The 26,853-nt window shown below is 58.9% G+C and overlaps 1 protein-coding gene across 1 annotated transcript in view; it reads left to right on the top strand.

Moving 5' to 3' along the window:
- The first annotated feature begins 1,578 nt into the window (after positions 1–1,578).
- Positions 1,579–26,853, top strand: part of MYOM2 (myomesin 2) — a 45,903-nt gene continuing 20,628 nt past the window's right edge. The window contains exons 1-17 of the mRNA XM_090258595.1: positions 1,579–1,686; positions 5,735–5,859; positions 7,204–7,368; positions 8,158–8,296; positions 8,440–8,603; positions 9,120–9,212; positions 12,508–12,596; positions 12,674–12,724; positions 13,360–13,524; positions 16,464–16,625; positions 17,680–17,821; positions 19,484–19,683; positions 20,265–20,318; positions 21,385–21,515; positions 23,218–23,401; positions 24,177–24,351; positions 25,719–25,840. Of these exons, the coding sequence (XP_090114721.1) occupies positions 1,582–1,686; positions 5,735–5,859; positions 7,204–7,368; positions 8,158–8,296; positions 8,440–8,603; positions 9,120–9,212; positions 12,508–12,596; positions 12,674–12,724; positions 13,360–13,524; positions 16,464–16,625; positions 17,680–17,821; positions 19,484–19,683; positions 20,265–20,318; positions 21,385–21,515; positions 23,218–23,401; positions 24,177–24,351; positions 25,719–25,840 (2,266 nt within the window). The 5' untranslated portion in view covers positions 1,579–1,581. The remainder of the gene's footprint in view (positions 1,687–5,734; positions 5,860–7,203; positions 7,369–8,157; positions 8,297–8,439; positions 8,604–9,119; positions 9,213–12,507; positions 12,597–12,673; positions 12,725–13,359; positions 13,525–16,463; positions 16,626–17,679; positions 17,822–19,483; positions 19,684–20,264; positions 20,319–21,384; positions 21,516–23,217; positions 23,402–24,176; positions 24,352–25,718; positions 25,841–26,853) is intronic.

Here is a 26,853-nt window from a genome sequence, read left to right as displayed (position 1 = left end):
CCTCTGAGTCACTGGTTTGCCGTGATTTGACTGTGATGAGTGTGGCTGTTGCTTTGGTTCTGGTGCCTGAGGTTGGTCTCCGCTGAGCTCCATGTGTGTGTGGGTTACAGGCTTCGCTGGATCTAGGAAACTTGGGGCCACTCCACCTGCTAATCTGTACCCCGATGGTGCTGTCTTGCCAGGGCCGCTCTGTCCCGACTCCATGTGCTGAGTGACATGCTGAGCCTCCTGGATCCTTGATGCTGCGTTCTGGGAAATGCGCCTTCTACGTGGGGGTGGGGCGGGGCGGAGCAGCCCCCAGACCTCCCTGAGGGTGAGGAGCTGGGGTCCGGGGTCCCTCAGGAGACTGTCCCTCCTGGGAAGGGATTGTGTTCTCATGAGAGGCCAGGAACTGGCCCGGCCAGCTGAGACGCCACTGGACAGCAGACGGACATCGGCATTGTTCCTTCTGCAGTGCGGGACCTCTCGGAGGGGGCCAGGCTCCTGAAGGAAGGGTGCTGGGGACCCGAGCCCTGCGCCAGCCGCTGTGTAACCTGGCCGCCCACTCAGCGTTTCCAAGTTCAGTGCTCAGCCCGTGGAGTAGCAGGGAGCTGACCCAGGATGGAGGGTGTGCGGGGGCCCTCGGAGGAGGAAGTCCGTGGCGTTGCCTTTGCCATGCTGTGTAACTGACCCGCGTGCGGACCTGCTTTGCTGGTCTCTGGCTGTGTTTCTGATACAAGATACGGGATATCTGCACGGCTCTCAGAGATTTTCTATAGGCTATTTCCTCTAGTTTTTGCAACAAACTTATAAGATAGCTGTTATCACACAGGCCTCACAGGTGAGGAAACAGAGCTGGCCCCTCAGTGGTCCGCTGTGTGTGGCGGGGCCGTTGGAGATCAGGGGCCATTCCGCACGGCCCCTCCTCTCGGCCACACGTGCCAGGTTCTAGTCTGCGGTCATGCCAGCTGCATGTTATTTATATTCGGACGTGTGCTGTGCAGAAGGGCGGACACCCGGCTATGGTCTGGGGGGTTAAACAGAGCAGCATTCACCTGTGGCAACAACCAGAAATAAGATGTGATTTGCCCACCGGCACGGGCCCTCTTTCAGGCACATCTCGCTGAATTCCCCCAGGGCTGAAACCCCGCGGGAGCCTGAGCTGTTCTTGAAACTTAGAACAAACACACGAAAAACCAGCTGCAGAGGCCCCGCCCCTTCCCCACGCCTTCAAGCCCCGCGTCTGTTCCCTGCGGCGAGCGCGCTGCCCCAGCGTCCGGCCGTCAGGGGAGATTGCTCAGCACGTTTCCACGTACACGGCTGGGGGCCGGCTCTCAGGGGCGCTGAAGGTGAGGCTGAGAACTCGAGTCTGAAGGTTAACACGCGTGCAGGTGTCAGCGCCCGGCCCTTGTTTACTGGGCCAGGAGCAGAGATGTCACCATCTTCTGGGACAGAAGAGCTCTGGGTGACTTTCACCTTCCAATGTGATTTTTTCCGACTGGAACAAGACCTGTTTCCTCCCAGGATAGGCTGTGATTTACGGCGTGGGCGTCCGTCTGGGCGAGAGCCATGTGTCTATATATAGCCGCTCCTTGGCCATAAATGGGGCGGGACGCGCTCTGCCCGAGAGCCGGGCTCTGCCTTCCTCGCACAGCCGGGGCCAGAGCTGGAGCCGGAGCTTCCCCTTCGCACCGTCCTGCCTTCTGGGTGAGTTGCTGTCTGTCCTTCCCTGGGCTGACGCAAGGCTTTGGCGGGAGGGAGGGACCTGCGCCGAGGCAGGAGGCACCCTGGCTTTCCAAGCGCACCTGTTTCAGGGTGAAGAAGAGAAGAGTTAACGTGCACAGGAAACACCCCATGTCATCAGACCTGAGGTCTGTGTCTCTCTGTCCCTCCTTGTTGGGGTCTTTGCTGCTATGCTATCCCAGCATTCCTTGCAGCCCTGCAAAGGGACCCCCAATTCCAGACACTGCCCTCCAGCCCCCTAGTCAGTCTGTGATTGATGTCTGCAGTTTTGTGAGTCTTGGAAGGGCTGGGTCTCCGAGTGTAGGTGTGAAAATATGAGAAGTCAAGTCGCATGTTTTCTTAAGAAACAGGGCGTGGGGCCGCCTGTCGTAGCCCTGGACCGTGGTGTCGGGGGACAGGGAAGAGGACAGAGCTGCCTGTCAGGGTGCCCAAAGGCCCCCAGAAGGATGGTCCTCATGGCTGTTTCCTGCCAATCTGGCAGATGTCCAGTCAGCGTCTCCAAGAAGCGGTGTCCCTGGCTCAGTCTTGAGACTCTGCCAGAAAGTGGTGGGGTCTCTGCACCCGATGGCAGGTGGGGAGAGGCTTCCCGTCCCTCCGTCCTGGCCCACGGCCCTTCTCTCTGGGCAGAAGTCAGACACCGAGGAGCAGAGGTGATGCCCTGACTTCAGTAAACTGAGTCTGGACGGCCTTCGTCGTGACCTGCCTGAAGCTGACGTTGATCGGGGCCCCTCCCCCCCGGGCTGCTCTTCACACAAACACGGAGACTCTGGGGACAACCGCGGAAGGCACTCGCTTAATTCCGTCAACGTCGGGAGCGAGCTGGTCCAGGAAGCCACGCGACACCTCATTTCTTGATCTGAGTTGATCTGATTAAGCCTCAGATGGAGTCGGGCCCTCGGGAGCTGGGCAGCTTTGTGGCCGCGGGAGCTGGTGCCACAGAGCCGGGCTGGGGCTGGCTTGACCCTGAGGGTGACCCGGGGGACGGCTTGCGAGCGAGCTGCCAGAGATTAGGCATCAGGCCCTCCTGGAGCTGTTGCGGGTGATGATTTTTAAGACTTACCTTGTCCTCCGCTGCCTTTGCCTTCGGGACGGGGTAGCTCAGGAACGCTCTGGGGCAAGCAGCCCCCCACGTGAGCGTGCCCCGGGGCCGCCTGTGTGGCCAGTTGACCCTTCTGCTCCCCGGAAAGCTTTGATTTGGTGTTGGCCGGCTGACAGCTGCAGCGGCTGCCCCAAGGACAGCTTCTTTGTTACCTAGAAGTAAATGCGTGGGGGCTGGAATGTTGCCAGGAATCAAAGCCCTTTGCGGTGACATGAAAAACGAGCTCCACATGTTCTTCGCAGGAAAGGACTGGGCCTGAGCGCGTCAGTGGGGCCGCCCCCATGCGTGAGGTCCTCTGAGGCGTGGAGCGTGGGGCTGAGGAGCGGCCCGGTCCTGCCATGGTGACCGGCTGGGGCACCGGCTGGTGGCGTTGAGGGCACCATGGTGCAGGGACAGAGCACAGAGCTGCGGGCCTGCTGCCATCCCGGGCAAGGGCTCTCTCTGGTGGCCCATCCTCGGGGTGCCGTGGGCTGGGGCCCAGGCTGGGCTGGCTCCTGGCACGTGCTCCCCGTGTTTGGAGTGACAGGCGGGTGGAGCGGAGTCCTGAGCACCTGGTCTGCGTGGCCCTCAGCAGGATGTTCTGTCAGTGACCTGAGGGGGGAGGCAAGCGGGGACAGTGTTGTGGGGGACACAGCCGTGGGGGTCTGCAGGCAGAGCGTGGAACCTGCCCCGTGGACCCCTGAGTCCAGCTCCAGGCCCTGATTGCCTCCAGGGCCCCTCCTCACGGTCATGTTGGGGTGTCCCGACCCACGCAGCGCCGCGCCGGCTTAGCCGTCCTGCGTGAGGTGCTGAGGGGGCCCAGGGCCCTGGGCACAGGATGTTGCCCCCCAGGGGGGAGAGTGGCCACCGCTCAGCGCTGCCGCCCGAGTCCCAGCAGGCATGGCCCGCCCTCTCCTGGGGGCGCCGGGCTGCTGGCGGCCGCAGCTCAGGCTTTTCAAGATCGCGTGTCCTCTCCTGTCCCCTCGGCCATTTTGGACCCTTCTTTTGCCAAGAAATACAAACAGATTTGGAGGTTCTGTCAACCTGGTAATGGGCCCCCACCCCCTATGGGTGGCTCTGGATTTCCGCTGTAGCGGGATCTTCCTCCATGAACGGAGGTGTGACCTGGGAGTCCCGGGGGATACTCTGGCCCACAGGGGTGGGATGTGTGCCCCGACACGGGTCTGATTCGGGTCCACGAGCTTCCCCAGCACCATGTGGACAGTCTCCGGGGCAGGCGCGGGGAGCCCGCCATCACAGGAGGAGGCCCTGGAATCTGGCCTCAAGGCGTGGGGTCCTCCACGTGGTAAAGCCATAGGGGCGCTTTTCCAGGTACAGAAGTCAGCCCCACAATGACAGGCTGCCATGGCGACGGCAGCGGCCAGGCACATGCAGATTCAGAGGGACGTCCAAGGGACACAGAAGAGAGCGCCTGGAGCCAGTCCTGGTCCTGGTCGCTCCGATGTCACAACCTGTGTGCTCGACCTTGGCCTTGGAGGCGGGGGGTGGACGGGGCAGCTCTGTGTTCCATTGCGCACGGTGCTCTGTGACCCGTTTACAGGCGGCTCTGTGCCCGCCCAGGACAGTATGCGTGCTGTCTCCAGGGCCTGCGGGCGGGCTGGCTGCCGGTTTTCGGAGGAAGTGCTGAGACCAGGCCCGGGTGATCCGGCCCCGCCTCTGTGCCTTTGGGGAACCCTCCCGTCTCTCTGACCGTGTCCCCCCGCCTCATCCCCAGATTCTGGGGCCTTGCATCCCAGAAAAGGCTGGTCCTGAGGAGGAGGCTGACAGCCCCCGAGCACTCGGGAGGTTTTCTAACGCCTACCTGACGGTCTGCACCCAGGGAGCGCAGCGGAAGACGGCCCCTCCCAGAGCAGCAGCTGGCTGCTGGCCTCCACGCCGTCCCGGGTGGGCATCACGTCCCCTGGGGCTGTGTCACGGGCCTTGCCCAAGAGGGCCTGCTCTAAATCAGCACAGGTTATGTTAATTTAAACACAAATGACAAAGCGGGAGCTCTGATTTGCAGGGGTTCTTGTGCTTTTCATCTGAGAAATTAAAAATCACAGAGATTTAGGAATGCATCCTTGAGAGAGAGCCAAGTGAGCCAGGACGGTGGCATGTTGCTACTTTTGGGTGGATGTACGTGATCAGTGGCACGTCTCACACCTGCGCCATTTGGAGCTCCCAGATCCCATCCCAGATGGAGTCCAACCACCTCCTGCTTTGAGAGAATTTAACCGAAATGTGCCCACTGCCCCCCACCCTGTTCCCTGCTCCCTGCCCATCCCAGCCGAGCGGGGCTGCAGGTAGCGTGTGAGGGCTGGTGTTGGGAGCAGACCTGGAAGGCTTCCCGGAAGCCGGTTCCTCTCTTCAAGGCCCCTGGCAGGCGGTGGTGACTCCCTGCCCCCGGGGCAGATGCGGGAAGTCACCCACTGGGGCCGTCTTTCCAGAGGCATCTCTCCTCACACCTGCTCCAGCCTCCTGAGCCCCTGCCTCCGGCGTGCGCTCACGGGGCGCCCTCCCTCACACCCCCACCTCTGCCTGTCTGCGGGGGACCTCTCCTGCCGCCCCTGTCCGGTTCCGCGCCCCCCGCTCACTTCCCGGAGCCCTTCTTATCTCTCCGCTCTTATGTTCTAAGTATGTGTTCACATCTCTAATCTGTGTCTTGATTATTTTTATCCCCACCCCTGACATTGCCCGGGACACACGAGGCATTCTGTAAATGTGTGTCCCGTTCATGATGAGATGGAACACAACAGAAGATGAAACCGGGCCCCCAGGAGCTCATCTTCCGAAACCTGTCGTCCACGTGCGCCCCTGGGGCCTTCGCTGACTGGTGTGGACTCTCCCCTTTGCAGCAAGGCAGAGGGCCAGGGAGCGGTCGCAGGACTAAGCTCCAAAGGGACCTCAGTGCTGCGTGTTCCCCTTTGTTCACAGGCGCCCCCTGACCCCACGATGTCTCTGGTCACGCTGCCCTTCTACCAGAAGAGGCACAAGCACTTCGACCAGTCGTATCGTAACACTCAGGCCAGGTACCTCCTGAACCAGTATGCAGCGAAAACGTAAGTCGGGAGCCACCGCTTAGACTCACGGAGCTTTGATGCGGGTGTCTAACATTTACAGTCCCCGAAACTGGGCGAGACCTGTTTGGGGGGGCGTCAGGGATGGCTCTGCTCCCTGATGCCACCTTCAGTGCCAGAGGGGACCGTGGCTTACCCACCGTGCAGTGACCTCCCTGTGGAGCGCTGCCCAGCATTCTGCTCGGCCCTGGCAGGCCCCGGTAGGTCCTGGTGGGTCCTGGTAGGTCCTGGTGGATCCTGGTAGGTCCTGGTGGATCCTGGTAGGTCCCGTGGATCCTGGTAGGTCCCGTGGATCCTGCTCGATCCTGGTAGGTCCTAGTAGGTCCTGGTGGGTCCGGAAGACGGCCTCTGAGCCCTGGGTTAGATCAGAGGAGGGTGGGGACTTTCTAGTAAGTGCTCATTGACTTGACTCTCCCTCACACGCCTCCCAGAACTGGAACTTAAAAAGTCACCAAAAAGCAAGGGAGACGGGAAGGGAAGGGCGGGAAAGATGTCGGTGGGACAGAGATTATGGGATGGTCAAGTAAAGGGCGCTGGGAGCCGACTCAGTAACAACGCTGCTTCGCTGACCGTAAGCGTAGCAGGAAGGGCGCTGCTTCTCTGAATCCCAGGCGGGGACCCCAGCCCCGCGTCCTTCTGCGAGCTCCTCCGGTGTCGTGTCCTCTGGGACCTGCAGCGGGTGCCCCTGGGAACAGCATGGTCACAGCTTTCAGGGGCTGGTGAGAGGCTGGGGTGAGGCAGGAGGACTCCGCTGGCACAGCGAGCCCTGCCGTAGGCACTGGTGGCAGGGGCATGTCTATATTTAGCTGCCAGCCCTGTACCAAACAGAGCCAAACACTCCAGCCCCTCCCAGCGGCCCGGGAGCCTCCGGTCCCTTCAGATATATATAGTTGTGGCGTCCGGCCAGGCCTTGGGTGGCGCAGGTGCCCGAGGCAGGCAGGGAGGGGCAGGCGCTCGGTGTGTGCCAGTGTCCCTCTGAGGCCAGGCCCGGGCAGAGGGGCGGGCTGGAGAGGGGTGCAGGCTTGTGTGCATATGCACATGCGTGCACACGTGTGCACACACGGATGCACACACATGTCTGCAGGGTGTGTGCCCCGCACATGTATGTGCACAATGCATGGGTGTGTGCATGTATATGTGTGGGTGTGCACACATTTGTGTAATTTCATGCACAAAAAATGTACAAGTGCGCATTACATCCATGTGAGCCTGCACATGTGTGTATGTAGCCGGGGTGGTTGTGGTGAATAGAAGAGGAATGGTGTCGCCCATCATGGTGCAGCCTCACGGTTTCCTGACGCGCCCCATTTCCTAACGCCCCCCCAGGCGCTCCTCCACCCAGGCCTCTTCCCAGCGCTCCCTGACTCAGAAGTCGTCCTCCCAGACGGCGGCCGGCCAGACGGCACTGTCGTCCGGCGGGACGGTCTGCAGGCTGTGTGCCAAGAGGGTGAGCGTCGCGCAGGAGGAGAGCGAGCATGAGGACAGGAGCAGGTACGTCGCCGGGCGCCCTCAGGCCTCCGCGTCCCCATCACAGCGCATCCCACCCGGGACAGGGGGCCACAGTGTCCCAGCACGTCCCAGGGGACAGGCCAGGGGAGGAGAGCAGGCTGACCGGGAGCCGGGAGGATGGGAAGGGCGAGGCTTGCCGTCAAAGCCACAAGGTCCTGCCTTCCGGCCGCTTTCTGCCCTTCACCGTCCCCGTCCCCATTCGTTCTGACCAGGAAACTGCAGCCGTCCCTCTCTGTATCGCGGTTCACTTATCGCGGCCTCACTGTATCGCGGGGTTTTTAAAAGTATTGCATCTAATTATTTATTATGGATTTTTCACCATATTGCGGGATTTTGCAGTACTGTCTATGTATGTTGTTAAAGTGACGTGAGTTAGGGTTAGGGCCTGGACGGGTCCGCCACGGGGCTGCACTGAGCGCCTGCCGAGCGTGTATGCGTGGCCCGGTGAACGAGCGGAGCGCCGTGTCCTGGGTCAGGGAGTTGGCCCTCTGACCCAGTCTAGGGCCTGGTTGTCACTGTGACCCCCCCCCCATGGAGGTCACTTCCTGAGTGAACCCCCCAGCAGTGGAGAACGATCCCACATGTCTGTTCACAGCCATTGTCCGAAGCGGGGCATGATTGTAAGTCTATTTCACGTATGAACCGTGTCCCTGCCCTTCTCCCCAACGCCAGCCGTGCCCCTGTAAGAACGAGGTAGAGAGGATTCCAGCCTCCAGCCACCGTGCCCTGTCCCAGGGTCGTGACAACCACGTCCCTTCTCCGTTCCTGCAGGTACCAGTCCCTGCTGGCTTCCTACGCAGAGGCCAAGCGGCAGCGTTTCCTCGGCGAGCTGGCCGAGATGGAAGAAAACGTGCACCTGGCGCGCACCCAGGCCCGGGAGAAGCTGGACAGATACTCCATTCAGCAAATGGTGGGTGGGGCTCGCGTGTCTGGGACGGGTGACAGAGGCCGGGTCAGGGTTCGTCCACGTGAAGTGGCCGCACGCGGAGGCCCGTGGGCCCGGGGAGCGCATCCTCTCTGCCACGCATGCGCCGACCTTGCTTCCTGCGGCAGATGGAGAACAAGATGGCCTGGGAGACAGAGGCGGACACCTTCGCGGAGCGGACGGGGAGGGCCCCCGAGATCCTGGTGCGGCTGCGGTCCCACACCGTCTGGGAGCGGATGTCCGTGAAGCTCTGCTTCACTGTGCAGGGCTTCCCCACGCCCGTGGTGCAGTGGTGAGTTGCCCTGGTGGGAGCCGCGCGGTGCTGGGGACCTGCAGGCTCCCCTGAGTGAGCGCGAGGACGCGCCGGTCCCATGGCCACGCCAGGGACAGCTGCGCTGGGGGACCTGCAGGCTCCCGAGTGAGCGCGAGGACGCGCTGGTCCCATGGCCACGCCAGGGACAGCTGCGCTGGGAACCATGTGGGAACCACGTTCATAAAACTCGCAAGGAAAAATTATAACAAAATAAAACAGAAAAAACAGTAAATAAATAAAAAACAACAAATAAAAGTCCTGAGCACACTGTCCCAAGTCCGGGAGCACCTGATGGTTGGGGACTCAGCCAGAACTGCTGTCTCCTCCCAGGCAGACGACGTGGCAGGTGGGTGCTGGTGTCCCCCAGCTGTCCCCTTGCCCACTGCCTGCGACACTGAGCGGGGCGTGCGGGGCAGCGAGATGGCCTCCTAGGGGCGGTGGGGAGGCTGGCCCACGATGCCTGCCCTGCGTGAACCCCAGTGTCTCCTCCTTCAGGTACAAAGATGGCACCCTCATCTGCCAGGCGGCTGACCCTGGCAAGTACAGGATCGAGGGCATGTATGGCGTCCACACGCTGGAGATCAACAGGTGGGGGCCGCGCGTGCGCGTGCCGGGGACCCACGGGGGTGGGGTGGGGAGGGTGTGTACCCGCGTCGGGGACCGACAGGGTGAGGGGCGTTGCGTGCGCATGCCGGGAACCAACAGGTGTGGGCCACGCGTGCGCACGCCACAGACCGACGGTGGGGGGTGGGGGGGATGTGTGCGCGCTGGGGACCCAAGGTGGGGACCCTGGGCAGCACCTGCCTCAGCCAGTTGGCCCCCCAAACCTGAGCTTCCGTTCAAACGCAGGTTGGGCCGCGCTGGGTCCGCGCGCGTCGGAGGCAGCCCCGCTGGTCTGTCCGAGCTCGTGCAGGTGGTGCCAGCTTCGGGCTCAGGCCAGAGGGACGCAAACTGTCGCTTGTTTAGGCTCCGCTCTGGGCACAGAGAGAATTGAGGTGTCGGGGAGAGGGGGTTCCCGGGGCACGGGCTGCAGGGAAGAGCGTGAGGCCGGCTCACACCCGCTGGCAGCCGCTGTGTCTGGTACCAGGTCCGGCGCCGGGCTGAAGCCCCAACTCTTCAGAGAGATGCGACCTTAACTGTGTCCTCATAACAATTTGAAAGAACGTAGAAAGGACAGGGCTGGGGTGTCCGCGAGGCGTCGCTTTTCTCCGGGCAGAGTGCGCCTGTGGAAACGGACGCACAAACCTCGTGTTCTTTCCACAGAAGTGAGGTTCTCCTGTTCCTTCTCTGTTTCTCTGGATATACGAATTTTACTTTTCACTAAACGATCATAAATTATATGATCCATCTTAATTTCACAGACACATTTCCATTCTCCAAAAACTGACGGCTTAATGCACAACAATTAACACACACGCACATGCACACAGACACACACAGACACACACTGTGTAGGACTCAGTGACCTGGTGGGTCCCCATCTGCATTTCCCTGTGACCCTGCCAACAGGATCGGCCAGCAGGTGGGACATGGGTGTGAGTGACGGGGGCCACTGAGACCAGCTGAAGTGTGGGGCCCCTGTCAGCCGGGTGTGGGAGCTCACGGGTGTCCCCTCCCTCCCCCGTGGAGCCGGGTTCCCTGGCCCCTGGCTGTGTTTTTCAGTCACTCTGTCCTTTGACTTCCGTGGCGCGTGGACGCGTTCACTGCCAGCCGCCCAGAAGGAGGGAATCTGCCTCCGTTTTGGAGACTCTGTTTTCTGACCCGGGCTGCCTGAGACCTCGGGGTCGGGCGGGTCAGCTTGATTAGCGAGTGACTTGTTTCCCGTTGGTATTTTACTAGTCGGAGCCTGGGGGGTCCCCAGCATGGGGTGAGCACCGTCTGCAAATATTCCAGGGCTTCGGGCAAAGGGAATTCCCGAGACTGACATTTCTCTCGAGAGCACCCCTGTCTGTCCTGGGACGCGGGCCCACCCCTCAGGGGGCAGCGGGGAAGCCCACACTCGCCTGCGCTCAGCTGTCAGTCCCAATGTGCTGAGTCCCCGTCACCGGACCCAAGCAGCTCCCGTGGGGCCGAGTGTGCTGCTCAGGAATGAGCCTCTCCTCCTGTTACAGGAGTGACATGTGTCCCTGCGAATGTTCTCTGGCTGCGGTCCCCGGATTCTTGAAGTGCTGAGAGCAACGAGGGGCCCGGCCTATGGGGCCGCGCGAGTTCTGGCTCAAACGCACGCTGTCCCGTGTGCTCCCAGGTTACTCTGGGGACCCGCGGTGGGAGCTCTGTTTCTCCGAAGAATGTGGACGCGGCCCTCATGTTTCCTCGAGGGTTGCGGACGGTCTCCCGGGGGTTTTACTTGCAACATGCTCCGCCCCGCCCCCACCCCGCCCCCACCCTTGCAGAATGACTGTCCGGCTGTCTTCTTGAACTTTATTTTTAGCCTGTGACACTCAAATTCTAACTTGAGTTAAACTTTAAATCCCACATCAGCATTCAGCGTGAGGACGCAGCGGGCTGACTCCCAGGAGAAAGGCCGCGGACACCTAAACACGTCTGCCCACCTTTAAGAGGGACAGAGTGTCCATGTTTTGTCCTGTGGGGTCGATTTGGGGCACTTTCCACACGGAGACTTCGGGATGTGAGAGCGGCCCTGGAAGTTTGTGGAAAGCGGTTGCTGCCTGTTTTGGGAACCGGTCTGGACAGGAAGGGAGACCTTTTGCCGCTTGTCACTTACTAATGTGGAGTAAAGCCTCGCGCAGCCTGGGAAGGAGGAGAGAGCAGGGCCCTACAGGGACACGGTGAGGCAGGCGGGCCAAGAGCCCTGTCCCAACGTCACCCTGGGCAAGGTTCTTAGTTGGGCAAAGTGCCCTCAGAGTCTGCCCAGCACGGCCGGCCGCAGGCCCCAGGGCCACCCCTCCGGCTGCCCACCCGCGCCGCAGCGCCAGTATGTGGCCCTCCCCTCCCGCCTGCCGGTGGGCCTGTTATAATCTGTGCGTGTACCCCTGTCCCAGCAGATGTGACAATGCAATGCGGTTACAGCAGAGAAGTGCAGACAGAGGGAGCTGCAGGGGACTGTCTCCAGAAGGTCTCACTTCCCCGTCACACCCGGCACTGCCATGGGGACGATTGTAGTCTGTCAGTGGGTCTGCCAATCTGGGGGTCGTGGCCTCGCTCACAAAGCCGAGGGGAGCCGAGGACCGGCTCTCCTGGGTGGGTGCAGACGGACACACGCAGCCCCGGAGGTGCCAGCGGCTGGTGCCAGGCAGGCCCTGCTCCCAGCCGGGCCCTCCTGCTAAGTACCAGGTGCTAATTGGGAAGCCCGCGGTGCTGAAGTGTTAGGTCGTGTTCCGGATGCTAATGAGATCCTAATTTGTGAGGCGAGTGAAAAGCAAGGTTAAAATCCTCGGGGAGCCGCTGTCCCTGGGCCTTGCCAGGGCCGACAGCGGGCAGCTCTGCTCGTCCCCTGCTCTGTTCCGTCATCCCGCACGCGGGTCCCCTCGGCCGCCGTTGTCCCTGAGAAGCTGGTGCTGTCCTGCTGGGACGTGGAGGCGATGGCTGGGGGCCGGACGTCCGGTCCCGGGATTCGGGGGGCGTGTTTTAGTGAGCCACGGGCCAGACGCAGGCAGCCCTTTGAAGTCACAAAGTGTCTTCAAGTGCCTCGTTTTAGTTTTAGTTAAGCGCCCAGGTCAGCTGCAGGTGCTCGGCAGCCGTATCGGAGCCGCTCCCACACAGGCTCTTTACGCACCGTAACGCCGCCGTCAGGAGCAGGGCTGGCGTGGCTCTCAGACCCGGGTTTCCTGCTCCGAGGAGCAGAGTGTTCAAATCCAGGCCCTGGGCTTGCCCGGAGCAGCCGCCCACGCTCCAGGGCCTCAGCCTGCGCTTCTCTCTCCAGGGCAGACTTTGACGACTCTGCCACCTACTCCGCGGTGGCCACAAACGTGCACGGGCAGGTGTCCACCAACGCGGCCGTGGTGGTGCGAAGTGAGTCCACACCGCGGGGCGGGGGCGTGCCTGGGCACCGTTGGGCTCCCGGTCGCGCTCACCCCGCTGTCTCGCAGGGTTCCACGGGGAGGAGGAGCCGTTCTGTTCCGTGGGACTCCCGATTGGATGTAAGTAGACTTTTTGCCTTTTTGGGCAGAAAAACAGATTGTGATGAGCCTATATTTTGGAAAATTAATTTTTAAAGGTCCACGCTTTCTTTTGTAAGTCAGAGGCCTCCCCAGGTTTCCCAGGCCGCCGTCGGTGTGTGGACGGTCGTCCTGATGTAATTCTGTGGCCAGGCCGGATCGAGTCGTTTTTATTTTCTGCACGCACCCTTGGCGTATCGGGGCGATGCTCTAACCGATGGAGCTCCCCAGCCAGGGCCGGCGAGGCTGTATGTTTACAGCCTGGTGACAGTTCGCATTTTGAATTGGGGGAGAAAACAGGAACCCAAATCCTGGACCAGAACGCAGGTGGTTGCTGCGCTTTGTGTTCCAGGAACGTTTTCCTTTTTTCCCCGAAGCTGCCTGCTCGTTTCTAAGGAGCAGCTGCCCAGACCCGGAGCGGACACCACGCCTGGATGGCTGGTCACGGCCGCACCCCCGCCTCCCGCCTGTCGCTCCTGCCACACTGTCCCTTCCCGCCACTGGCCCCTCCGCAGGCTGAAGTCTCCCAGGGGACCCGCAGTGGCCCCGTGGGGGGCAAGTCCAGTGTCCCTCTCAGGCCCCGGCTGGCCTGTGACTGTCCCCTTCTCTCTGTGCAGTGCCCTTGTCGTCCGTGGTCCCGTACACGCACTTTGACGTCCAGTTTTTGGAGAAGTTCGGGGTCACCTTCAGAAGAGAAGGCGAGACCGTCACGCTCAAGTGCACGCTGCTGGTGACGCCGGACCTGAAAAGGGTGCAGCCGCGGGCCGAGTGGTACCGGGACGGTGAGTGCGGGACCGCCGCCTCCGGGAGGCCCTCCCCTCTTGTGCTGTGAGCGCAGCTGCGTTTGGGCCGAGCTCCTTCCACTGAGGTGGCAAAGCCTGCGAGAACGTGGAGTCTGCCTCTGACCTTGAGCTCTGCCCTCCCCGCCGGGAGTGTGGGGAGAGTCCCTAGGTGAAACTGATGCGTCACCGTAGCTCCAGAAAGAGGGTCTCTATGTGATAAACAAAAGCGTGAGCTAACGTTTGTTAGAGCGTCTCATGGGCTCGGCTGGGTCCTGAGTGTGGTAACTCAGTTTCCCCAGGGCCCCGGGGGTGGTGGTATTAGCTCCTGCTGCAGGCGGGAGCTCGGAGACACCTGCTTAGGGAAGGGACGGGGTGGAGCTGGAGCCGCGGTCCGGCTCAGGGTCGCGCTCCTCACCACCACGCACGTCTGCCTGTCAGCACAGGCCATTCTGTGCACAAACGGTGCGAGGAAACGGGTCTTCCTCTCCCCTGGGCGCTGCCCCCCAAGGCAGCTGGTTTTCTGTGGGTCTGGAAGCCACACGCGCCGTTCCTGCTGCTGAGACACGTGTTCTCGGTGGGGAAGGACGCCACGCTGCAGAGTAGTGTCTGCCCAACGCGTGAGAAACGTCCCGGAACCGGCTGTGGGGCTTGGCCAAGTGTGCGTGCTGCCTGGGCCCGCCGGGGGCGCCGCTTCCGAGTGGAGGAGAGCTGACGGGGGCAGGCGGCGGCCAGCTGCTGTGACGGAGGGTTCCCGTGCTCAGCAGCGGCAGGAAACTGAACACGGGCCGGCACAGAGACCGTGCGGTGCCCTTGCCCGGGGCAGCTCAGGAGGGACTGTTGGGGGTCCGGTGGGGGCCAGCGGCATTGAGACCCACGGGCTTCTGTTGGGAGAGAATCCAGCCATCCCCTTACCTGCTGCTTCCCTTTCCAAAGTTTCCCTGAACCGCAGTCCAAAAATAGGGAATGGAAAATTCCAGAAATAAATAACCCTAAGTTTTAAGTTGCTCACCGTGCCAAGCAACACCCTGCTCCATCCTGCGTGGGACGTGACTGATCCCTTTGCCCGATGTACACGCTCCCTGCCTGGGAGTCACTGAGTAGCTGGCTTAGTGGGCAGGCCAACTGTCAGGAGTCACAGGACGTGTGTTCAAGTGACCTTGGCTTTCCTGAAGAACGTATGGCCCCAGAGCCCAAGGGCAGTGATGCTGGAGATTCAAACGTGCCCGTGAGAGGCCGGAAGGTGCTGTCTCTAAGGGAAAAGGCAGGTACAGGACACTAAGATACTTTTGAGAGAGAGAAAGAGACCACCTTCACATGGTTTTTATTACAGTATACTGTTACAATTGTTTTATTATTAGTTACTCCTGTTCATCTCTTACGCTGCCTAATTTATTGGTATGAATTAAACTTTATTATAGGCGTACAAGGGGAGAGCAAAAAAAACGAGAATTTATTTACGAAAAGTTATGTATTGACTCTTACGAGTTTGACCTTCAGTCACCTTCCAAGTGCTCCCCCCTGGGTGCGGTTCACCCATCGAGACGCTTTTCCATGGCTCACGACCGTGTTTGATGCCTTTTAGTGCTTCTGCCATTTTTTGTTTCACCCCTTCCACAGGCAAAACGTTTCCCTTTGAGGACTTTTTCCATCCAGGGAAACAAAATAAAAGCTGCTCAGGGCGAGATCAGGTGAACAGGGAGGGTGGGGCATGGGGGTCCTGCTGCTTTTTGGTCAAAAACTGCTGACCCCTCAGCGCGGTGTGGGCAGGTGCACTTGTAAATCACCCGTCATGAAGTGGGCAAACACGTTGAAACAGTCTTCAAAAAAAAAAAAATTACTGCAGCTGAACGCAGCCTCTCACAACAACGCCAGCTGGCGCCCTGATCCAGATGGGCTCCTAGAGCCCTCACCGGGCAGTGGGGAGCTGGGGGGGGGGACGGGAAGCCTGTACTATGAGGGGCCTGCCCTCCAGAAGATAATTTTGGATTTTTGGGGTCCCCCTTGCATATGTGTAGGAAAAACATATTATGTACAGGGTTCGGTACTCTCTACGGCTTCAGAAATCCTCTGGGGGTCCTGGAATGTGTCCCGCAGATGAGGGGGGTTGGCTGTAGTTGTGACCGCAGCTGCTTTTTACTGTCCCTGGGGCTGAAGGGGAGAGACAGAGAGGCTGGTGCCAGGGGAGGATTCATTCTAAGTTAGGGCCTCACATCGAAGTGAAGCTCTGAGGTCCTAATTCCCCCTTGTGGAGAGACAGGAAATTGACCTGAGTTCTCCTAAACTGCCCCCCTAAAGTGCCATCAATTTCAGCACTTTTGGCATCTAGGAAGTGCCTGTAATGTGGGGACAGGGCAGTGCACCTACCTTGGACCCCTGGAACGGAACATACCTGTTCGAGAGCCACACCCGCGGCTGTCGCTGGGACTCAGCTGTGAAGGCAGCTGACCGCTGACCGTCCTGGTCAGCTCTCCGCAGGCTGGTGGTCCCAGGGGAGCCCAGTGGAGACCATTCCTGTGTTATTTTTGCACATTGAATGCAAGGAGTTTTTTTTTTTTTTTTGCTCTTTACCATTAGTGAGCTGAGAGCCCCCAGGTGGCTAGAAGCACCGGACGATGTCAGTGGACGTGGGGGTTGGGGGGTAAGTGGGGGTGGGGAGCAGAGGGAAGCTGTGAGCCCAGGTTGCTGAAGGCAAAGCACCGTTGGGCAGTAGGGTGTTTGAATTAAGGGGTGCACCCTGTCCCTGGACATAGTGCAATTGTCACTGGGGAGCGAAACTGCTTGTGGCTCGCTTCCCTGCGCTGATCTCAGCCCGTGGGGCGGCCGTGTCTCCACTAGCGACGCTTCGCTTGGCCGCGGGCACTGGGGAGCCGGCTCCGGACGCGACAGAGGCAGGCTGGCCTGTCCTGCGGCGCCCGAGCCCGCCTTCCGCTCTCTTCCAGACGTGCTCCTGAAGGAGTCCAAGTGGGCGAAGATGTTCTTCGGGGAGGGCCAGGCCTCCCTGTGCTTCAGCCAGCTGAGCAAGGACGACGAGGGGCTGTACACCCTGAGGATCGTGTCCAGGGGGGGTGTCAGCGAGCACCGCGCCTTCCTGTTTGTCAGAGGTTTGGGGGCTCCGGGCCGCGTGCGTTCCGGGGTGTGGGGGGCGGTGCCGGGCCGGGAGGAGGAGACCGGGGGAGGGCGATGAAGGCCGGGCGGGGGCGCGCGCCTCTGCCGTCCTGACTGCCCGAGGGTTCTGGACGTGAGTGAAGGGCTGGGCTCCGTGGCAAGCCCTTCATGGGCGGCGGGGACAGACCGAGAAGCGGGGGTCTATGCTCGGGCTGCGTCGGGGCGCGGTCCTGGGGAAAGGTGGGTTTCGGGCGATGGACGCGCGTGCAGGGTGCCGGCCTCCAGCGCAGCCCTGCTGGGCCTCGCTGCCGCTGAAACGGAAACTTCTAAACAGGCCCCGGCCATGCGGCTCAGGTGGTTGGAGCATCGTCCCCGATGCGCCGAGGCTGTGGGTTCAATCCCAGTCAGGGCACCTCCAGGAATCAGCCAATGATGCATCGAGACGTGGCACAACAAACCCATCTCTCTCTCTCTCACCCCTCCTCTCTCTCAGAATCAATAAATAAAAGTAAATTTAAAAAATAAAATACATATAAAAAATTATGAACAAGACCACCCTGCATTGTGGCCATAAATCAGCCACGATGTCTTTGAATGGAGGACGGACCCAAACCTTGGCTGACAACTTGCCAAAAAAAAAAAAAAGAAAACCTCAAATCTTCAAACTCTCTGAAAACCTTGAACTATAAAAGCACCTAAGGGCCGATTCCCCACATTATTCCAATTGTTTCTCCCGTGAGTTTCTGATGTGACATGTGTGACCAGGGGCCACCGGGAGGAAGTGAATCTCGGTTTTGGATCCGATGATGAAAATTCACGGAGTGGAACGTGTTACGGGGAAAGGGGGTGGGTTCTGAGTTAGAAAACAAACCCAGCAACTCAGGAGCATGTTTACCGTCCTCGTCACCCGTCCATCCCAGACCAAGGGCTGTCACGCCGCTGGACGTGAGGGTTGGACAGGGTTCCCGTTGGGCGGCGGGGAGTCCGAGGGTGGACAAGTGTCCCCAGTCCGGTGACTCCCCTCCTGGCCCTCTCCCCCGCCCCCGCCAGACGCAGACCCGCTGGTCACAGGGGCCCCGGGGGCGCCCATGGACGTGCAGTGCCATGACGCAAACCGGGACTACGTCATCGTCACCTGGAAGCCGCCCAACACGGCCGCTGAGAGCCCTGTCATCGGCTATTTCATTGACCGGTGAGTGCCCACGCGTTCCGACAGGGTCGGGCCCGTTCCCGCACCGGGTGTTGTCGCGGACGGCGTATTGGAACGTGTCTCTGGGCTCAAGTTCACGATGTCCTTGGAGCTGCATCGCCTGCTCAGCCCCAGGTGTCACGGCCTGTTCTGCGGGGCATTCACCCTCTGCTGGGGACAGGCCTGGCCGCGTACAGGCACCGTCAGCCCCAGAGACTAGACGGGGGGACACGCGGCTAGAACGCAGGCTCAGAACACCCTGCTGTTCTTCTCTGTCAAATAGCGTTTCCCTCTGGTTTCCAAGTAAAAAGTATCGATGGAACATGGGAACCTTCTGTGAGGCAGTAACTTGAATGTAGATCATCGAACCCGGGAGGTGTGTGTCTTCCCTTCCTCTCCGTGAGGTCCTCGCAGCCCAGGCGGACACGGGGATTCCCCGATCTATGCCTGAAGCAGGCCTGTCGCTCACGGACGGACGTCATAGTCAAAGAGGATGGACTGAGGAGCGAGGCAGGAGGGTCCAGGCGGTGGGGTCACAGGTGGATGTTGTGGCCAGGAACTTGGGGTTTTATGGTAAAAAACACAGTGAAGTAAGTTGGTTATTTGAGAAATAATATCCATCAGCTCAAAGTTTTTTGGCATTCTAGTGATTAAGTTCTTTTTATCCCAACAAAGCTACTTGTTTAGCTAAAATATTCACGTCCGGGCAATATTCCGATAGGTTTCAGTCAGACCTGCAGAGTCTTTGGGGTTGTTCAGGGTTTGGCTTGAATTTAAAGAAGCAAAAATCCAAAGCTGTTTCCTATTCCTCTGTGACATTTGATCGTTTTCCCAACTGTCTGGTGCAACGGTTTCATGCCCCTTCTCAGTTAATGACCCCTGCCTCCCCCACCCCCTTAAAAAGGCCGAAACACAGAATTCTGGCTGAAGCAGGTTAGCCCATGTGGGTCAGAGACCATCATGAAAAATCCTGAATAATTAGGGGACGAGAGAGCGGATTCTTTTTAAAAGGATCATGAGTTTCTCTGAAAGGCTGATTTGCTCCAGTCGGTGTTTTCTCCTGGGATTGGACATGAAGTGCTGGTGTTTACACATCTCAGCTTTTGAACACTGGAGGCTAATACTCTGCATTTCCAGATTTCTGGTCAGGCCTCCGTAGTCTCAAAAGGCTTCCAGATTGCACGTGAGAAGCTTGCTAGAAAGACACATTATCCCGTTGACAGCGTGGTTGGGGAGCCCGTACCCCCGGGACCTGCTCCTGGGCTCAGGTCTGTCCTTGGACTCTGAGCGGTGACAGTTTCTCTGCCCCGCCCGTCAGCCGGTCGTCTGGGGAGCTGCAGGGGCCCCTGAGATTTTGCGATGTGAGTTGTTAAAGCATTATCTTCCTAAATGTCTATGAAGTCGGGGATTGATCTTTGCCCTTCCATTATAAAGGCTCAGGAATGTTATATTTCCTGAACCGCCGCGTGTTCACATTGATTTATACGTTTGTGCGAGGGAGTATTTTGATGGCATTGGTTTCACCAATGCGCGGCTCTTCCCAGTACAACCGCTGTCTGTTACAGCCGCGTGGATGCGCAGGTGCCTGCGTGCGCTCCCTGGGCCGGGACGGCTGTTCTCTGCGCGCTCTTATCTGTTCGTCCCCACGTCTGCTCCTGTTTGAAGGTGTGAGGTGGGAACTACCAACTGGGTTCAGTGCAACGACTCCCCTGTGAAAATCTGCAAGTACCCCGTGACCGGGCTGTTCGAGGGCCGGTCGTACGTGTTCCGCGTGCGGGCGGTCAACAACGCGGGCGTCAGCCGGCCGTCCCGCGCCTCCGAGGCCGTGGCTGCCCTGGACCCTGTTGACCTCAGGAAGTTACAAGGTAGGCTGCCAAAATGTCCCGTTCCAGCCGCGACTGTCGGGGGACAAGTTCTCCTTCCCCCCTCCCGATGGTACCCGAGCCTGGAGTCCACCTTCGGGGCTGGGAGGGCGGCCTGGTCCGGGGCCCTCCGTCCGCGGTCCGTGTCCCGTGAGGAGTGGGCCGGCCAGGCTGCGGCTGACCCCTTCCTGCCGCTCTTCGCTGAAATGCAGTTAAACTGCTGCAGAATCAGGCTTTTCTTAGTCCATTGAGGATACAATTTCGACACATCATACGACGTAGAAGGCGCTGAAACCGGGACACTCTGTGTTGGGACTTTAATCTCACATAACACGGGTTCCCTCATGGGGCCGGACCCCTGATTACAATCGTCACAAGCCCCTCTGTCTTCCTTCCCTGTGTGGTCTCCTGCTGAGAAACGCTGTCGTTCAGACCATTTCTGAGTGTCAGCGCGGTGACGTCAGGGTGGCAGATGTGCGGGGACCCCGCTGGGAAGGCCACGTGGGCCTCGCCCGCCAGGGGAGAGCGCTTTTCCAAGGAGACCTTCGGATGTTGGCTTCAGCGTCGACCTTTTCTCCCTGCAGCGGTCCATCTGGAGGGAGATAAAGAAATTGTGATCTATGAGGACGACCTTGGAGGTAAGTTGCCCTTCCGCCCAGGGAGGTGGATTTCCATCGGAGGCGGGAGAGAGACAGCAAAGCCCCCACATGGCAGGACCCTTCCCAGGTAAAAGTGGAAGCTTCAGGTCTGTAGCAGTTAAACAGAAAAACAAAGAATAGCAAGACAGAGGGGGAGACGGAGAGTAGGACTCGAGGTGTAGTCCAGCGTGGACATTACTGTTTTCATTTGGTGTTCATGCATGCGTCCTTTTGGGGACAGCAGAGAAGGAAGCAAGCTGAGTCTGTGGTCGGACAGCTGGCTGGCCCGAGCTGTCTCTCATGCACTCTATTCCTGGGAGAGTACTCAGCATTTGTTTAAGCAGAATTTTTATTTCTAATATTTTAACTACCTGGATTTAGTCTCACTTGTCAAATAATGTCCCTACTTGGTTTTTATGAATACTTCTTAGTATTCCTTCCAGAGCTATATAGAAAGAGTGGTTTATTAAGGAGGAGAATTTAGCATTATAAGTCAGAAATCCGAAGATTTTAATTAGACTAATCACTAGAATTCACCGAAGACAATGAGTGAAAATGTGAAAATAACAAGAATTCATTAGCTTGGAGCCAGCAGGTGAAGCGGTGTGCTCTTCAGAACTGATCAGTCCCTGGTGCTTCCCCAGAGAGTGGCGCAGTGGGGGGCCAGGTGGGGTGTGGTGGAAGGCGGTGGCGGGCCAGGTGGAACATGGCACAGCCTGGGCTGGCCCTGTAGGCAGGGCAGGTGCTCGCTGCAGCTGCGGGGGTTGAGAGGGGCTCAGAGATGCCCTGGGATGTTTCCAGCCATTTCCTCGTATGCTGTGCTCAGCGACGCTCCTCAAGTTTTCTGCCACAACTGTGGGGACTGGGGGTCTGGGAGACACACCCATCCTTTGTGAAAAGCCCTCAGAGCCGAACACATGCCCCCCCACCCCCCAACACCTGACATGACGTGAAGACACCTCTTGTGTCTGAAGGAGGAGCGGCCCAGCAGATGGGCTCCAGGGCGGGCGGAGCCAAGGGCTGGGCAAGCGTTGCTCAGCGCCCACACAGTTTATTCCTCCCGCAGGTGACGAAGGGCCCATCCCAGGACCCCCCACCAACGTGCATGTCTCGGAACTCAGCAGAACCTACGCGGTCCTCAGCTGGGACCCTCCTTCTCCGCGCGGCAAGGAGCCCCTGTCCTACTTCATCGAGAAGGTACCACCGTCCTCACGCCCCGGACAGCAACCCTGCCGGGTCCCCTCTGTGCCGGTCCTGGGTCCTGCTCTTGCCGATGAGCGGCTCCCCCGCCCCATCCCAGACACCGTGCCACCTAGTTTACCGGAAGGAAGCTGCGGGCCCGGCCCACCTGGGAATGACGAGAGGAGTCAGTGTCTGGCAGGGCGGGGGAGAGAGGGTCAGGAGGAAAGTCACCGGAGTGGGGACAAGTTGTCCGTAGTTAGACTCCCCGCCGCCAGTGGGAACCTTGTCTGACCCTCACGTCCAGCGACATGACTGTCCTTGGTCTGGGACTCCGCAGGCGATGACAGGCACCGCGATTCCAACCGACACGCTGGTGTCAGGCAGCGGGTCGCACTGCGCTCGGCACGGGGGGTTCCATGTGGGTTTCCCCTCCGAGAGCTGGGCCTGGTGGCCCCACCTGGGACCGTGGCTGAGGTCCTGATGTCCTGTGCTCCGGGCAGACTCTGGGTCCCTGTGTGGACACCGTGCACTCAGCATCCAGGGCTGATGCTTCCACAGAGCATCCCGTGGGTGGTGAAGGCAGTGCGCCTTGTGTGTGGCCCGGGGCATGCCCCGGGTGGACCGCTGCAGGAGCTGACCTGCACACTCCCCCAGCCCCCACTCGGGGGGCGGGCGCCAGGGGGTAGTGGGCCCCCAGCCTCCCTTGGGCCTCCAGGAGCTGGGCAACGGCCCCTTGCGGTTATCCCCCTGCTCCCTCCCCGTCCCGCTGCTGTCGCCTCCCTCCCCAGGCAGAGGACACACATGGGGCCTCCTTCCAGCTCCAAGAAAGAGACGTCACCTCTGCTAAAACAGGAGAAAACATCTCCTTCCAGCATGGGTCTAATTTCTGGAAGCCCGGGTTATTGTTTGAAATGCTCCCACAGTTCCTTTGGGCAGCCTTGTCCGGGGCAGCGAGCACCCAACTTAAACAACCTCAGGATTCCTTTCCAAAAGGGGGCCTTTTCTATAGAGAAAAAAGACACATGTAGTTGAAACTTTAAAAGGAATTATCAATAACAAAAATGGAACATGCAGTATAGAACGTTTGGAAAATACAGACGCATATAGAATAAAGTTAAAACCACCCACAATGCCATCACATAAAGTCGTTACTATTAAGAAATGGTACATATTTATAGTCTTTTCCTCTCTAGGTTTTTACATACTTGATACGTCATGGATACAATTTGTATCCTTTGTTACATTTAGCAAATGATACAATTTTTCTCATCCTATTAAAGATCTTTATACAACAATTTAAAAGGCTACATTTTTAAATGCAAGACTATTACAATGTATCTTACACTATTGCTAGTGATATGAATGGCTGCCCCATTAGTACTACTAGTATAGCTGCAAAATAGTAACAATTTTAAACCCAAATGTGACCAGTTGAGTTTTGATACATTTTATGACTATCCTCCTAAATGATCTTTTAACTGTTTACAATGTATTGATTCCTTTGAGTTTTCTACAGTTTAATTATTCCCTTTTGAGTGGAAATTTACTGGTAAGCATGCTCAACTTTAAATAATTTCTTATCTTTTCCTCCAAATTGGCACAGTATAGGGGGTACAGGATGGACACCCCATGGTCTAATTGAGCAGCTAAAACGGGCTTTTGCCTCCAACTTGCTGAGGGGACTCAGCCCGCTCTCAGGTGTGGCTTCTCTCCGCAGTCTGTGGTCGGGAGCGGCAGCTGGCAGCGGGTGAACGCACAGACGGCCGTCAGGTCGCCCCGCTACGCCGTCTTTGATCTCGCGGAGGGGAAGTCATACGTGTTCCGGGTTCTGTCTGCAAATAGGCACGGCCTGAGCGACCCGTCGGAGATCACGTCCCCGGTTCAGGCCCAGGACACCGTGGGTGAGTGGGCCCAGCAGGGGGCTGGCCCTTGGGACGGGGGCCGGATAAGAGGACATTGGAGGACCGCTGCTTTGTGTTGATAAGGACGTCGCTATTGCTCAGGAGTTCAAGTCCAGGGTGCCGTAAAATTTTATTTTGCAGGCGATGACGATCCCTCTGCCCGGCTTTGGTTAGTCCTCCACATTTCTTCACAGTTTCATCTCTTTCTCATGAAACCGATCAATATATTAGAAATATTTATAGGCCATGGTCACTTTTAAAGAAGTGCCGACCCTCATGCATGAGAGTTTCTTCCCTGTAGGGCTGAGGTTCCCTCTCTGAAGACGTCAAAAGCTAGATGAGAAATCCACGGGCAGGTCACGGTTTGCACTTGAGTCCCTCATGGAGTCTGACAGATCAGATGGGAATGTGGCTTATTTTCTTACCACTGGTCATTTTCCATTTTAAAGGTTCCTGCCCACCTAGCCACGCATGTGTGTGCCTGGGAGGTCTTTTTGAGTGGTCCTGGGGTGGTGTAGGCGGCTTCGTAACTGTCCTTCCGTTTGCGGCCTGGGGGGGTGCTGCTGGGAAGGACACAGAGGCCTGACCAGCCCCCCTACCCTCCAGTGGTTCACCCCCCTCACTCATCTCCCCGGTCCCTCCTCCTTGTCCAAACTTTCTGTGAGGGCCCCAACCCGGGTCGCCATTCCCTGTGGAATAAGGGGCTGGGAGGTCCCCCTGTGTCTTTTAAACTCTGGCATCGCTGACCACGTACACCGGTGTCTCCCCCGCAAAGCCATTCCGTCTGCTCCGGGCCGGGTCCTCGCGTCCCGGAACACGAAGACGTCCGTCGTGGTGGAATGGGACAGGCCGAAGCAGGAGGAGGACCTGCTGGGCTACTACGTGGACTGCTGTGTGGCCGGGTCCAGCCTGTGGGAGCCCTGCAACCACAAGCCCATCGGCTACAACAGGTGCGGCCCCGCCCCGCCGTCCCCAGGCCCCCACTCGCTGCCTGGGAGCCCCGCGCAGGACGCAGAACTGAACTAGGAGCCACGTAGCCCCGAGAGCCGTGTGCGCCGTGGCAGACGTGTGTCTGAGGAGTTCGTACACGATGCTCTGTTTTCTTGTTCGCACACAGGGATGCGGGAGTTTGGAGTCATGAGTCTGCTCCTGTGCACTTGGCTGGTGTTTTCGCTGAGGGAGCAGGTTCCAGAACTCTGGCCCTTCTGACCTAATTAGCGTTTCAGACTTCCCTTTGAATGGGAAGTTAAATAGCAACCGTGATGTGAGAGGTGTTTTATTTATCCACATTGCTTTTTTGAACTCTAAAATTGCTTCGTTCCCTCCGCGGACAGCAGTCCCCAGCAGGCGCGTCTTTGCTCCCAGCACCGATTCTCTCGCTTCGTGCCGAGTGTGCGGAGGTCATGGCCACGGGCTGGCTCCCCAGGGCGCACGTCTCGGGGACAGAGAGGCGGCTGTCCGAGCGTCTGCTAAGGACGGCTTATCAGTCACACCTCAGCTGCCATTCCTTTTCAAAGCTTTTTCTTTAAAAAAGAAAAAAAAAAAAGGGAAAAGCTGGGACTAGGAAGAGATGAGATGCCACTGAGGGGAGGAGCGGTGAGACGTTGTTCACTGTCCCCGCCTGGCACGGGCAGGAGGGGCTCTCAGGACAACACACTTAGAACGTCACTCTAGTGCACGGACTTTGTCAGAGGGGAAAACGTTCGCAGAGCCTGGAGGGTACGTGATGCTGTTATACGTGATAATTCACACGATAAATTACACGTCCACTGAGCACACACGCCATTCTGCCCGGGCGGCTTGGGGCCGTGCCGGGAGGGGGCCCTTTCACAGGAGGGAGCCCGTCTTACGGAGGTGAGGTCGATGGCGGACAGACACAGAGTCTGCCACCCAGGCTGCGTCTGCGTCCAGTCTGACTTCGCCATCTGAGCGCTCGGCCTTCTCACTGCTTCCCATGCGTGGGGTCTTCTGGCGAGGGTCCCGCAGCGCTTTCTAACAGTCCATGATCCAGACCCAAGCTGGGTAACACGGAAACAGGCAGAGGGGCGGCGGCTTTGACCCCGGGTGGGCGCACTGGGCATCAGTGGGGGCCTTGCTTCCCGCCCTGCCTGGGTGCTGCCGCCCTGCTCCCTGACCCGGCGTGGTGACGCCAATGAGCTCGCTGAGACGTGAAATAGGACGGGAGGCACGTGTATGCGAGGCGCTCAGGGAAGTCAAATTCCTTTCTGTCCCGGTGACGCATTTTAGGAACGGTTTGAAATGCTGCTTCTGCCATGTTTGGGGGGCATCCTGGCAGCCGCCGCCTTCCCGTCCCCAGGTTTGTCGTGCACGGCCTGACCCCGGGCGAGCAGTACGTCTTCCGAGTGAAAGCCGTGAACGCCGTGGGGACCAGCGAGAACTCCCAGGAGTCCGATGTCATCAAGGTCCAGGCCCCGCTCAGTAAGTGGCTCTCGCTGCCCGGCACCGTGTCCTAGGGGGCAAGGCGTGTGGCTTCTGCATGCACACGCCTGCAGGAGGCCACCTGGAATGTCACAGAGGAGGAGCGGGGTGTCAGTCACCCCACAGAGAACGCTCAGTCTGTGGCAGCGTCTCCTCCACCGCTCCTGGTCCTGGACGTGCCGGTGTGGCAGGGAGGAGTGGCCGTGTGCCCGTCACCTGCCAGTTAAACACGGGAGCTGCTGCGGGCGGGCACCTCTGTCTCCCAGCTCAGGGGCCCGTGCTATTATGGGTGCGGCCGGTCACGGAGCGCGCTTTCCTGAGCAGCATCGGGGCCCTGGAGGGAGCTTCGCTCAGGGAGTGTCCCAGGGAGCCCACAGGCTGTCCCAGCTCACGGCTCCGTCCCCGGTCCTCTGAGGACATCACCGTTCCGCTGGAACCGAGCAGCCCGGGCCCCGCTTTGCAGGACGGGCCGGGATAGGCTGTGTGGCGGCCGTTCCGGGGGGTCCCCGTGGTGTCGGGGATGCACGCCAGGCTCCGCACAGCTTCCGCACAGTGGGGTGCTCTGGGGCACCACGCGGATGGTCTTTACACGTCTGGAAAACAAGTTTTGCTCTTTCATTATTTTTGTCTGCCACTCAATTTAACAACACTTTCCTCAATTAAGATTCCTTTCCTGGGGATAATGTTTTTAGAATTTCTAAGGAAATGTCAAATCTGATAATACTTAGATGGGCAAATATAGCAAAAAGCAAAAAAATCAGTTATTCTTTTGTTTCAGGGTCATTAGTATAATCTCCGTTTTTCCTGGAAGGTATTTTTAAACATTCTCATCTGCTTTTTAAAGTCATTCCTTTGAAATGAAAACCAATTGTTTAAATTTTTATTCTATACTTTGAAGAACTCAGTCAGAGCTTACCTGTATCTCAGGTAAAAAGGACGCCCGGCTGAGGGTTACTCAGAGTTGGGGTGCAGGGGGAAACTTGTTAGGAAAAGATGGTCCAGTTTCTGGTCTG

The sequence above is a fragment of the Furipterus horrens genome, unplaced genomic scaffold (genome assembly GCF_987537825.1).
Source record: "Furipterus horrens unplaced genomic scaffold, mFurHor1.1.pri manual_scaffold_12, whole genome shotgun sequence".
NCBI classification, from domain to species: domain Eukaryota; kingdom Metazoa; phylum Chordata; class Mammalia; order Chiroptera; family Furipteridae; genus Furipterus; species Furipterus horrens.
Note: the sequence above shows the minus strand (reverse complement) of the source record. Positions and strands in the feature narration are given on the sequence as shown.